Below are 12,441 nucleotides of genomic sequence, written 5' to 3' on the forward strand. Positions count from 1 at the left end.
AGAAGAAAAAGATTATGGTATCACTGATCCTTGGCAAGAGTAAATAACAAGCATTCTTCACAGAACAAATCATTTACTCTTGCCAATGAACACCTCACAAACTGTTAATGGTAAGAAGAAAAAGATCATCTGATCCTTTGGTTTTACCGTTAAACTTCTACGAGGTATATATACCGTGAAACGATTTAGTTATTTACATAATGGCATATGCTTCCAGTCAATGCACCTTCGAGACACAAGCCTCACAAAACCCAAAACACGAAATCCTAAGGAGAGCCACAGCATTGAAGTTTCAGTTACAAAAGCAGCTTAGAGGTTTCTTCTTGATCAAAAAAAAAACGCTGGGGCATAATCTCCAATATTAATAGTACTATGCAACCTAATTCAAGCAGCCATTATACGGCTACAAGTGGCGCAGAGAACCAGTTGGTCTACGCCATAAAAAGATGTTTGAGATCATCTACTGTCAGTCGAGTTGCAGAGCTTCCACCATGTTCTTCACCGAACGCAGATGCAACCATTTTCCTTTTATCTTCCTGATAAATTAAAAAAAGACAATGATAATGCTGGACTTACTATAAATATAATATGAAGAGGAAACTAAGGGAACTCAAATACCTGAAGAGACAAAATTTTATCCTCAATGGTATCTTTTATAGTGACACGAGTTACACTAACAGGCCGAGTTTGTCCAATACGATGTGCACGGTCAACAGCTTGGTCTTCGGTTGTTGGATTCCACCAAAGATCCAAAAGTATAACATGACATGCAGCTACCATGTTCAACCCAAGGTTTCCAGCTTTTAGCGACATCAGCATCACCTCTACCTGTTTTATAGACTTTTCACTGTTAGAGAGCTTCAGAAACATATTCCACGAACATTCTATGTTTCAGAGAAATAACAAGTAGATTGTATGCACATCACTTACACGTGGAACTTTGCTGAATTCTTTTACAGCCCTGTCTCTTGCTGCAAGACTCATTGTACCATCTAATCTTCTGAATTCTATACCATTTTCAACAAAACTCGCCTCAACCAAGTCAAGCATACCGGTCCACTGAGAGAACACTATTGTCTTTATTGGCCCCTGGCTAGGTGAAGATGAGTGAAGAGTCGTTGGCTCTACAATGGTTACATCGTCGTCATCTTCATGTGGCTGTGAGGAAGAAGGGTTTCGACCATGCTGGGCTGAGTTTCGTCTGCCTTGTTTGGAGAGCGACTGCAGAATATCCAGGACAGCTTGGATTTTTGACGAACTAAACTCGCTTTTTTGAGAAAATGATTTGTTCTGTGAAGAACTAGAGCCTGAATCATTAGTGGTAGAATTTCTAAGGGCAGATTTAGAGAACACAACATCACGCCCAAAGTCTTCTCTGCATCTCCTTACAGGGCACACGTTCTCATCTCCATTGATGTGTTCTGAAACACACTGATAGCAAAATACATGGCCACAGAGCGAAATAACAGGGTTTTCTGGTGGATCCTGCAGATAAACAGGTAACAGAATATTAATAAGAGATCAGAACTAGCCTAAGGACTAGAGAATACTGAAACTGAGGACACGATATTCCTAGCCCTAAGTGAATCTGCACTTACATTACAGATATTGCAGATGGCAGATGATGACTCTAAACGTTTGAGCAAATTGATTCGAGCCTCCCTAGGGAGTCTTTTAACTGCTTCTCTTGATTCTTTTCCAACAGGATCTGAGTTATATCCCTTCACGAGTTGTGGGTGGTCACAAGCTTGGCGTAGACGCAAAAGCATCAGAAGAATATTGGCGTAGTTTTGGCTCAAAGTCCCTGCAGCTTGATATGCCTGCAGAAAATGTGAAATATCATCTTATCAGGCACAAGTACACGAGTTAATGTTTGATTCACTGACAGAAGAAACACTCAGAAAATGATTTCCAAAGAAAATTCCGAAGTATGAACTGATAAATTGTGGAGGGAAAAAAAGGAGAACCTTGAACTGTGATTGTGACTCTGCTTCAAGCTTCTTGTAGAAAGACCGCTCCTCCACCGAAAAGTCCACCCTTTTCAGATTAATTTTCTTTGGAGGTAGATTGATTATTGGTTGCCCATCAAGCAATGTTTCTGTATATCAGAACAGAAGATACTCAGCAGAAATCATCAAATCCGTCACAGCTACGAAAAGCAAACAAGAATAGAGAGATGGTGAGAGTACCTTTGGTACGGCGCAGCATTATAGCCCTTAGAACAGCTTGAAGCTTCTTGTAACCATTAAGAGAATTTCTGGAAATTGGAACCTTGATTGTATGGTAGAATGACTTGTACACGGCATATGGATTATACCTAAGGAACCTGAAGTAACTATACAGATCATCAATGGTGTTTTGTATTGGCGTTCCAGACAAACACCACCTCCTTTTGGCTCGAAGAGTGCAGCATGCTCTTGCCACTTGAGTTCTATGATTCTTGATTGTCTGAGCTTCATCTAGAACTACTCTGAGCCACCCAACTTTTGACAGAGCACCACAATCAGAGTCAAAAGAAGAATCATCCATGCCTTTTCTACCTCTTTTCTTACTCTTCTTACTTGTACCCGCTGCATCTTTACGTTTCTTGTAGTTAGAGAAGCCAGGGGCGAGACCTTTGTTATCCTTTTCATCATCTTCATCATCCTCCACCAATGACTCTTTGGGAACTTCATTGGTCACAATGGCGTAAGTTGTGACAACCACATCATATCTCGCCAATTCAACAGGATCTTTGGTCCTACAACCACCATGGTAGATCAAAACAGAAAGTTTGGATTCATAAGAAACCTTCTCATCAAGCTCTGTTGCCCACTGCCTCACAATACTCGCTGGACAAACAATTAATGTACCAGCAGCTGGCCTCTTTCTGTTAAATTCCCGTTTCAGAGTACTCGCTCCTTCAACTTTGGCTTTCCCCTTCACTGAACTGCCATTCCCATCATTATCACCAGCACTCTTAACCGTGGTCTCACTGTTGCTTGAAACCTTGACCTCTGGTTTCACATCACTTTCACTTTCATGCTTTGGAGCTTCTGACTCATCGTCAGCATCCAGGTCCAAGATTTCAGCCTCTTGCTTGCTTGAAATTTCAGACTTTATTTGTGACTCAAACTTTTGCTTCAAGATAAGAGCAATCGTCGAGACTGTCTTACCAAGTCCCTGCAAAAATAGACCTTTCATAGCTTCAGGGAAACCGAATCACAGATACCGAATCACAGATATAAATTGTGCAAAATTAAATTATATGTGACCTGATCATCTGCTAATATCCCTCCTGAACAGTGCAAACTACTTGTTTCCTTCTGAAACATCCATGCCAATGCGATTTTCTGAAAGCAATAGTATTTAGTACACACGCCAAATTCAAAGGCCACTAAATGGTACATTACAAACATGATAATACCTGATGCCTCATCAGAGAAACTGAAAGGGTACCAGGAATTAGATCCATCTCGTTGTTGGATTGATTCAAATCCTGCAGGATCAACATACTTTATTATAAAATAAATGTACTTAACATGATGCAATCTAATATCAGGTTGTTAATGGCAAAACACCAAGCTGCCAACATATTTATGATGCACCACGAAGATGAATGATGCTATACACAGTCAATGAACTAAAAGATCATTCTTTCTCAAACATGAAAAGTAATGAAGATCATTGTACAACTACTATTAAGTCGGACACTTCAGACTGAAACTGAATCGATTCAGCATGGTGGTATGACACAAGCATCAATGGGAAACCAGAGAAAATGTACAATGCACCATGAATATTTAACCAAAAAGAAATGAGCCGAATTTAGGGTTACTTATTGATTCATATTCGCTCACTGCTGTAATCAAATCAAAGGATTTAACAGAGCCAGGCAACTGTAAAGCTGGTACAAGGAAGAAAAGACATGCAAGCACAAAAGAGCAGCTAAGCCTACGAGTTGAAGTCAATCCATAAGAAAAGACTTGAGTATAGGATGAATACCCGTAGTGCAGCTTGATAGATGAGCCGCTCATCGTTCTCAGAATTCCTGTCCTCAACAATCCCAACAACCCTGTGAATTGGATCACTTTGACCACCATAATGCAAAGGAGAAGCAGATGCTCCATGCGTCATAGATGGAGGCAGGATCCTAACCCCATTCACGCCACGCTGAATTCCAATCTCAGCATGAGCTCCACGGTAGTAACCCTCGCCAAAAGTATTCTTGTTGCCTAAAGCTGACGCAGCTGGACTACTATAATCCGCCCCGTTTCTTGATGGATTAAAAGAGGGCGGAAGGGTTCTTTTCAAGGCTTGTTGAGCAGGCAGCTTCTTATCATTCACACCGGAAACACTAGAGCTAGCAACATTCTCATCATTCCTTGTAAATGTTGAAGAGTCTCTTGGCAGATAACTCGGTGGTGCACCACTGCGAGAAGCTTGAGTAGTATTCTTGTTACCTACAGCTGGACTAACATCATCCGCCTTGTTGCCGTGACTTACACTGTTAGCACTTCTTGAAGGAGCAGGAGGCGGATTAAAAGAAGGTGGAAGGGTTCTTTTCAAGGCTTGTTGAGAAGGCAGCTTCTCATTATCCACACCAGAAACATTAGAAGCTCTCGAGTCTCTTGGCTGATATGGGGCACCACTGCTAGAAGCTTGAGTATGAACCTCAGAGGAACCCCTTTGAGGGAAGCTACGACTACCTACAAGTCAAAGAGGTTAGATTACTCTCCAATCCATTAAAGCTACCAAATTTAACCTAACCGAGACAGAGAGAGAGCAGAGAGAGTATAGTAAGTACCATAGAGCCACGCGGTATTTCTCCTGGTTCTAGTGGGCTCAGACACCTCGTCATCACTACCACTACTACCACTGCTACTACTACTACCGGAACTAATCTCAATAGCAGAATCCATCACGAGATCTCTCCTACGACTTCACCACTCGAATCAGCCTTCAATGCAAAGCATTGATGTTAATCTGCAAAGAAGGAGAATCGGAGAAGAAGGAAGGCAAAGAGAGAGGGGGAGACTGTTCATAGGGTTTTTTATTTTATTGTCTTTCTCGGAATCTGTCAACGACGACAGGTGTGCTGATTTGGTAATTACATTTCCGACAGAGACATGGTAACAACAGGTAAGAATATTTACATTTGCTCGGCCCATTGTGATGTTTTCGGCCCATTGTATAATTTATACGTGAAAACAACATGCACAACGGCTACTGCTCGGCCCACAGGTTAAAAGAAGTTCAAATTATACAAATAAAAATAGATTGATGAGTAGAAAAATTACAAAATAACAATAGCTCGTTCTTGTATTGTTTTTCTTACTCGAAAATATTTAAAACCCAGTGTTTTTTCTAGATAATCATAAAACACTTTTTCTACAACATAAATCAATTTTTAAAAACTTTGTTTAAATATTCACCTCCTAATTTTGATTTATTTACTTGTTAATGTTAGCTCATGCACGTCGATTAATCCCTCCATTTTAATATAGATAATATTTTAAAATAATTATTTTATTTCAGTTTACATAAAATTTTGAAATTAGTTTTTGTTATTAAAAACTATTCAACCAATTAGATTTTATAGATTTTGTTTTATACTGGTTAACTGATTTTAAAATCACATCTTCAAAATATTATTTAAAATAAATGTAATTTTTTTAATTTTTTGTAAATATTTGTGTACTAAAGTAAAAACTCAAGTATTATGAAGAATTATTTAGGAAACAAGGAAAAATATATTTTTCTTGTATGGAAAGTAAATGATACACCTCTTGGCAAGTTTACCAGATCTTTAAAAAAAATAGTAAAGACAAAACCTAAACCACATAAAAAACAACACAAAAGTCCCTTTGTTTTTGTTTCAACTTCCCAACGTTCCCCGACCAAAAAGCCTAAAATACAACAAATTTAAGTGAATCCCGGCACAAGATGAAACCCCTGCGCTGCGTGTGTAGAGCCAGGCTTATTGCGTGGAGCATCATCCTTTTTATCAGCCGACTGTTAAACCGAATCCAAACTTGTAGTCCTTCTTCTTATGGTCAAGCTGTGAACGACACAAATAAAACCCAATCAACAGCTTTTAAAAAAGAAGGAGAATCTTCAGTTAAAGTCTCAGTACAAGAACAAGTAAAGACTGTGTACCTCTGCAGATAGAAGAAAATTGAGTCCCATACTCAATCTTTCTTCCAATAGAGCGGATGCAACACCGTTTGAATCAATCTTCCCCCGCACACGAGACTGAAACAGAGACACATGTTATAAAGAATCAATAAGGATTTAAGAAAGTGCTTTTTTTTTCAATTCCATTACAAATCCATACAAAAAAAAAGGCTATGTTACCTGTCTGAGAATGTAGTCATACCCAACACTAGCCACAACATCTCTTGATAAGTAGTTGTACGCGAAATCAGTGGCGAGTGAGACCTGATCATTAGAAATAAATTAAAAAAAAAAACAGAGATGTCAAATTTAATCTCTATACTCCCTAGGGTTATAAAGATGGGAGGGAGGGAGCTCAATGATAAAGGTGCATTACCTTGTCGGAAATCTTCTGAACATAGTTCATAGCTATAGTTCCGGTGCTAGCAACTTGCGCAGTAGCCACCTGTTGGTAATAGTTAGTGCTTTTCACCAATAGCTTGGAACAAGTAGTGAACGAGAAGAAGAAATTACCATTTTATCAGTGTCGTATCTTGCAGCGTAACCTATACCAGACTTCCGAGGCACGCCAGCCCAAAAAACTTCCCCACCCAGAGATAGACGGGGTGTCACACTCTGTCCAATATTTCATGAAAAGAAAAAATACAATGAGTTCAATATCTATCGCAATGCACCATACCAACTGGTTTAACTATTACAGATCAAAAGACAAATGACAGATAAAAGACAAACGTTCTTAACGACACAAAAGCTAAGCATGCCCACACAACGTTATTTAGTACCACCTATCGTTTAATGTCACATCACTGCGTTACAGTTGCATGAATAAACATTACTGCAGGAGAGCATAAGCTCAAATATGGCTAGCCCTTTTCCTAACTATCTGACTTCACGCAGAAAGATTTACAAAAAACGCAAGTGTAGCAAGGGACAATAGTATTGTCCACTTTACCTGAATATAGGTTGCTCCAATTAGAGCACTGTTCCCAAGTTGAAGTTGGGCCCTGTAGTCTGATCCCTACACAAACATGACACAAAAAAAAAACTTCAGATGAATGAACCACAAATGCTGGCAAAGGTGCATCACAAGGATAGAAAAAAAAAGAGTCAAATACGGAGAAGTTGCTCACCATGTAATCAAAGTTGAACATTGCATGCGACATATGAGGCTCATTTGTCAGCTGGAAAAGAAAGTAAACAAAGATGAAGGAATGCAATATCCAGACAGACCATAGATGAGATCAAACACATTATCCGGTTGCAGCATATACCTGACCATTCGCCTTTAAGACCAACCTATCAGTTAAATCAGCTTTAACTCTTGCGTTTAGCCTACCATCAGTCATAAGCCTTCCAATAAGCATCAACTGCATATTACACTCATCATTTTTCATATCTTCTTGATAGCCATCAGAATATGTAACAAATAAATTACCAAAAAAATTGGTACCTTTGGGTCAAAATAATTGGCACCAAACTCATAATGGGCTGTTGGAATTTTGATCGTCGTGTCAGGTGACTGAGAAGGAACTTCTGTTGGTCCCATCATTACACTATTTCAGAAGATCAACATATTACAGATTTAATGAGTAGCACAAATAAGCGTACAAGCTTTTACCAGTAATAACTGTAAAACATAATCTTACTAACCTGTGGCTGAGAGAAAACTTTTGATTCAGTCCCTTTGAAAAGTCGAAGCGCAAACCCTCAAAATTGTCTGCCTTTAAAGACACTGCAAGTAATGTAATCAAATCAAACCAGTTAGAAACTGATCTAAAAAACAGTAAGAAACCATTAGGAGAGACACTTAAGACAAACACTGGAGGCAGCCCGTGAACAGAATCACTAATACAAGCATTGATGCATACAATGAAAAGAATCACTAAGACAAAACAACCGGACAGATTCAAATCCGGACCAATTGAAAAACTTTCAATCATAATATGAGAAAAAAAAACAATTAGAAACAAAACAGAACCAACTCAACCATGCCAATACAAACAAAGACAGAACCATCAGCTAAATCTGTAAAGACGACAATACAATGCACTAAAGCCACACAGATCAGTCTGAGCTATCCGTGAACTGAATAAAGGTATAAGCCCAAGAAAGAAGAAGGAACAAAAAAAGTGTAGATCGGTAATAAATAAGAAAGACTAAACTGATAGCTTCACGGTGGAGTTCCTCATAAGGAACAGGGCAAGGGAGATTCGAGTAATCAACTTTCTCATCTACTTTAGTCTTCCCATCGGTTTGTGCCGTCCCAAGAGGTGGAAGAAGATCCGCCATCGCCGCCTCTGAAAAAAATAATCCTTAACGGCGGCGACAGTAGAAGATAAAGAAGTGCAAAGGGTTTAGTTTCTATTTGTTTGGGAGCCAATCCTCTTTTTTTTTGGGTTTTTGGTGAGTTTTGGTAATTGTGCCGGTCCCGGTTTAGTCTCAAACCGTTCATTATCCGGTCTCACATCTAATTCGGGTAACAAACCGGTCCAGGACCGTCTTAAGATGAAGTGCTACATAATTTCCTTTTGTTTTGTATTTCACCATTCAAATTTTAGATCAACCATCTTGAAGGACCAAAAAGAGATAAGTAACCACTATTACTAACCACACAGCAAAAAGAACAATAAAAACAGCTCTGGGACTGGGACAAGAGTATTGATATGTAACGTCCGATGAGTTTGTTTTTAAAGTTAGTGACATCTTCACAACAACAAAATAGCAAAGAAAGTTAGTGTAATACATAAGAAAAGATTGGGGTCTCAACAAAAGAAAGCAACACAAAAAACTCTACTTCAGACTATTACCGAAGTGTTTACTCTAGAATTTCACATGGAAAGTGTTACCAAGTGGACAAAATTAATGGAAGTAAAGTGAAACCCATCAGTAGATAATATTATATCTACATACTATCTTTTTGAGACTGAACATATTGTCAACGGTAGCTAGCAATGGCTTCATCACCACCATCATCATCACAGCGATGGGAGAAGTAGGGGAGCAAATATAATAGTTTCATCACAGAAAATACGGAACTCCAGTCCTTGGCCCTCTCATTTGATTGTTCTCTTCTGTCTCGTTGAAGTACTTCACATCCCTTTCCTGGTTAATACAAGCATTTACATGGATTTCATCATTAAACCATGGACAATCATGAACCACGATATAATGCTGTTATAACCTATAATTCATGGCAAACTCACACGCGGCTTACTTATCTAACTTTCTTTCTATTGTTCTCCTTAAACCTTTACTCTAAAAAGCAGATACCAAATCAAGAAATGTGTACTTGTTCTGGTAGCATAAAATCCCCTCTTGTTGAGAGAGAAAGGTCGCATAGATACCATACCGTGCATGACTAGAGAAGACTAGACTATTCAGTACGAAAGACTTAAAGATATGGCTCACCATGTTTTCATCGAAAATCAATATAGAAGCGACATTGCCACATCGGTAGCAGTAATTAGGTGCAGACCACACCTTCACACCAAAGAAGAATAAAATACACACACACACATCATTAGGCAGAGTAATATTTCCAATTACCCAGCTTAAGAAAGGCCAAGTCATAAGAATCAGGACACTCACAGTTACAAGGCCTTTATCTTGGAACATGTACTTGAGACCTTCTTGTACCAGCTGGTGTGCACGGCATACTAGATCAAGCTTGTTGATGTGGTTGAACTGCACAAGAGGACAAAACCAAATATCAGACACGTGAAAATAGGTTTATTAGTACGGTATTGGTTCAACTATTGAAGAAGGACAACCATACCTCAGTGGTAACCCTCGATCCGAAAAGCCAACCAGCTCCACGAGGACTAACAGCCCATGTTTCAATATCTTCAGGATCGCTCCACATAAGATCGCAAAACGGCCCTTCATGGGGAATTTCACAATTTCGATCGACTAGTCTTATCTAGAACCCACAATAAGATCTAAGTGAGTGGACGAGTAACATGCTGAGCAACCAAGCCAAAAACAATAAAAGTAGAGTTTAACCTGATCAATTGTCCGGACATCCGGGGAAAGACCACCATGAACACATAGAACCTACACAAAGAAAAATCATAGTTGAGCACAGGATACAGCAAACATGAACATCTATGCAATAACGACAATGCCAAGTTGCTGAAGAAATATTACTTACAGTGCTATCTATAATAGCAGATATGGTAAGATAGTCAAAAACATCTGTGCAATATCGCCATGCATTAGCGTTACCATACTTCCTTTGGCATTCGTCATAAAAACCATAAACCTGAAAAGTGTAAAATTGGGATGAGAATCTTAATACTATAAATGACATAATGAATGTGCCTTAGCGTATCGCTAAAAGTGTAAAATGAAAGTAAAACCAGAATCAAAATCTCCTAGAAAGTGCGTAATGAAAACAGTAGCAGATGTAAGTGGAGCAGAATAATGGATACCTGCGTTAGCTGTCTACTTTCATGATTTCCACGCAGAAGTGTAATATTGGCTGGATGTCTACATATTACAATTCAAAAAAAAAAAAAAATTTAATGCCCCCATATGGAGAAGATATACGTCCGAAACAGCAAGGGCTCTACACTTTAAACAGCATTCTCAAGTAAACTCATGCGTTGAAGAACACAAAAATCACTAGGTATCTTTCCAAAACCTAACAAAAGTAAACAAGAGATGTCTGAGAAGCAACTAGTTCCTCATTTCAACCAATTTTAGAGTGCAGCGTTATTGAGTCAATCTCTTCTAAAGAAAGATGAATAATTGTTAAAAAAAAAAAACAATTTCTTAATAGACAAGAGCACAAGCAAAAGCAAAAAAAAGCGCATTTTTCAAAGGCAAGATAACAGGGGGGTCCCTGAGACATTAAAGAAACAAGTCTTTACCTGGCTTTAAGAAGCAAAAGAATAGTGAAGACTTCAAGGCTGTTGTAACCTCTATCAACGAAGTCTCCCTGCAAATTTCCCCCACAGCAGTTCATGATGTGTTCATAAGAGGGAAAAGAAAAAAATGAAAAAAAAGGAAAAAGTCTGTACCATAAATATGTAGTTGGTGTCGGGAACATGACCACCGGTCTGAAAAAGCTTCATGAGATCATGAAACTGGCCATGGATGTCACCACAGACGGTGACAGGGCTGTTGACAGGCTGTACATTCGACTCCTCAATCAGAATCTCTTTCACCTGCAACCATATCAGAAACATCTTCTGGTTATAGCCAGCCAATGGTGTTCATTTTAGCAACTATATAATAAACCAATCAATCTCTGAGAAACGAAAACGTAAAGCTGCCTGTATCCGAACTACAAAATCGACTGAACTACCTATTGATACATACATGGTTAATAAAGAAACCCTAAATCCATGAACCTAACAGAGGAAAGAGATCATATTCCAAGTCCAAGATACAGATTAAGCCAAGTAGAGAACATCAGAAGAAGCTCTAGAAAGCAAGTAAGGGAGAAGAAGATGGGGCGTACGTACGTATTCGCAGAGAAGCTGAAGCTCGTCCTCTGAGAGATGCTGACCTTCTTCTTTAACCTTCGATATCCATTTATCCAAATCCATTATCTCCCTCCCTATCTATGTGTTCCTCCTCTTACTAGTAATCACCCACCTCTCTCTCTCCTCCGTCGATCTCAATGGCGATTCAAGATTGATCTACCGGTGAATCTCCGACTTCGCTAGGGTTACGTAAGAGGAGAAGATGAAAGAGAGAATGAGAAGTTCGAATTCCACAAAATGATGTCTACGCAAATCGCAGATCGATCTCCGCCGCTTTAAACGCTAATCATAATTTCGCGTCTCAAACGCGATTGCTGGTTAAAAAGCGTGTGTCATGATTAAAAAACAAATACGATTGCGCTCCCTTATAATTCTCAAAACTAGAGAGTGACCCGCCCTCAAGAGGGCGGGTATATTTTCTGTTTTTAATTTTTTTGCCTATTATAATTTATATGTTTGTATATTTATATAATCATAATTTTTATATTTATGTTTTTATAATCATATTTCTGTTTCGAGAAATTTAATTTTTATATTTGTGTCATTGAGAAATTTAATTTTTTAATTTTTGTTTTTAATTTTTATTTTGAAAATTTAATTTTTATATTTGTGTATTTTTATTTTTTTAATTATTTCAAAAAATTTAGTTCTAGATACTGTCGCAAAACTATAATCATAATTTAAAATAAGTTTATGGCTACAAAATATTTGTACAAAAACCAGTAAAAGCTGCAACGGTAATCCAAAATACTTACAATACTGAAGATATTTGAAGTATTTATTGAGTTTTAACCAA

General features: G+C 38.4%; 4 protein-coding genes across 4 annotated transcripts in view; all 4 read right to left on the reverse strand.

Annotated features, from left to right (window-relative positions):
• Positions 1-141: 141 nt before the first annotated feature.
• On the reverse strand, positions 142-5,087 carry LOC108832689 (helicase-like transcription factor CHR27). Its single transcript, XM_056986113.1, has 10 exons — positions 4,787-5,087; positions 3,985-4,688; positions 3,407-3,478; positions 3,255-3,332; positions 2,190-3,162; positions 1,968-2,098; positions 1,599-1,820; positions 931-1,485; positions 619-828; positions 142-536 (listed from the first exon to the last, which is right to left on the reverse strand). Exons 1-10 carry the CDS (start codon positions 4,899-4,901, stop codon positions 432-434), a joined length of 3,165 nt encoding a protein of 1,054 aa, XP_056842093.1. The 5' UTR covers positions 4,902-5,087; the 3' UTR covers positions 142-431.
• Positions 5,088-5,709: 622 nt separating this feature from the next.
• LOC108832688 (mitochondrial import receptor subunit TOM40-1) lies at positions 5,710-8,531 on the reverse strand. Its single transcript, XM_018606142.2, has 11 exons — positions 8,319-8,531; positions 7,807-7,888; positions 7,607-7,709; positions 7,428-7,523; positions 7,287-7,337; positions 7,109-7,174; positions 6,670-6,771; positions 6,533-6,601; positions 6,337-6,420; positions 6,139-6,234; positions 5,710-6,040 (listed from the first exon to the last, which is right to left on the reverse strand). Exons 1-11 carry the CDS (start codon positions 8,443-8,445, stop codon positions 5,987-5,989), a joined length of 930 nt encoding a protein of 309 aa, XP_018461644.1. The 5' UTR covers positions 8,446-8,531; the 3' UTR covers positions 5,710-5,986.
• Positions 8,532-8,814: 283 nt separating this feature from the next.
• LOC108832686 (phytochrome-associated serine/threonine-protein phosphatase 3) lies at positions 8,815-11,951 on the reverse strand. The gene is made up of 10 exons (XM_018606141.2): positions 11,625-11,951; positions 11,178-11,324; positions 11,028-11,095; positions 10,587-10,644; positions 10,307-10,417; positions 10,159-10,209; positions 9,932-10,075; positions 9,745-9,840; positions 9,565-9,636; positions 8,815-9,258 (listed from the first exon to the last, which is right to left on the reverse strand). Exons 1-10 carry the CDS (start codon positions 11,706-11,708, stop codon positions 9,175-9,177), a joined length of 915 nt encoding a protein of 304 aa, XP_018461643.1. The 5' UTR covers positions 11,709-11,951; the 3' UTR covers positions 8,815-9,174.
• A 385-nt stretch (positions 11,952-12,336) lies between these two features.
• LOC130494996 (helicase-like transcription factor CHR27) overlaps positions 12,337-12,441 on the reverse strand; it is a 4,335-nt gene continuing 4,230 nt past the window's right edge. The window contains exon 9 of the mRNA XM_056985883.1: positions 12,337-12,342. Coding sequence (XP_056841863.1) covers positions 12,337-12,342 — 6 coding nt within the window. The remainder of the gene's footprint in view (positions 12,343-12,441) is intronic.

This window comes from Raphanus sativus, chromosome 5 (assembly GCF_000801105.2).
Source record: "Raphanus sativus cultivar WK10039 chromosome 5, ASM80110v3, whole genome shotgun sequence".
Classification (NCBI taxonomy): Eukaryota; Viridiplantae; Streptophyta; class Magnoliopsida; order Brassicales; family Brassicaceae; genus Raphanus; species Raphanus sativus.

What these genes read in the sequence shown, in the direction of transcription:
- LOC108832689 (XM_056986113.1), bottom strand. Translation starts at nt 4,901, where the DNA reads ATGGATTCTGCTATTGAGATTAGTTCCGGTAGTAGTAGTAGCAGTGGT. An exon ending in TCTATCAAGCTGCACTACGG is followed by an intron (nt 3,479 to 3,984) that starts GTATTCATCCTA and finishes TTGATCCTGCAG; the next exon opens with GATTTGAATCAATCCAACAA. An exon ending in ATAAAATTTTGTCTCTTCAG is followed by an intron (nt 537 to 618) that starts GTATTTGAGTTC and finishes TTAATTTATCAG; the next exon opens with GAAGATAAAAGGAAAATGGT.
- LOC108832688 (XM_018606142.2), bottom strand. Translation starts at nt 8,445, where the DNA reads ATGGCGGATCTTCTTCCACCTCTTGGGACGGCACAAACCGATGGGAAG. An exon ending in TTGGAGCAACCTATATTCAG is followed by an intron (nt 6,772 to 7,108) that starts GTAAAGTGGACA and finishes AATATTGGACAG; the next exon opens with AGTGTGACACCCCGTCTATC. An exon ending in ATTTTCTTCTATCTGCAGAG is followed by an intron (nt 6,041 to 6,138) that starts GTACACAGTCTT and finishes TGTCGTTCACAG; the next exon opens with CTTGACCATAAGAAGAAGGA.
- LOC108832686 (XM_018606141.2), bottom strand. Translation starts at nt 11,708, where the DNA reads ATGGATTTGGATAAATGGATATCGAAGGTTAAAGAAGAAGGTCAGCAT. An exon ending in TTCAGCTTCTCTGCGAATAC is followed by an intron (nt 11,325 to 11,624) that starts GTACGTACGCCC and finishes ATATGGTTGCAG; the next exon opens with GTGAAAGAGATTCTGATTGA. An exon ending in ACACCAACTACATATTTATG is followed by an intron (nt 11,096 to 11,177) that starts GTACAGACTTTT and finishes GGAAATTTGCAG; the next exon opens with GGAGACTTCGTTGATAGAGG.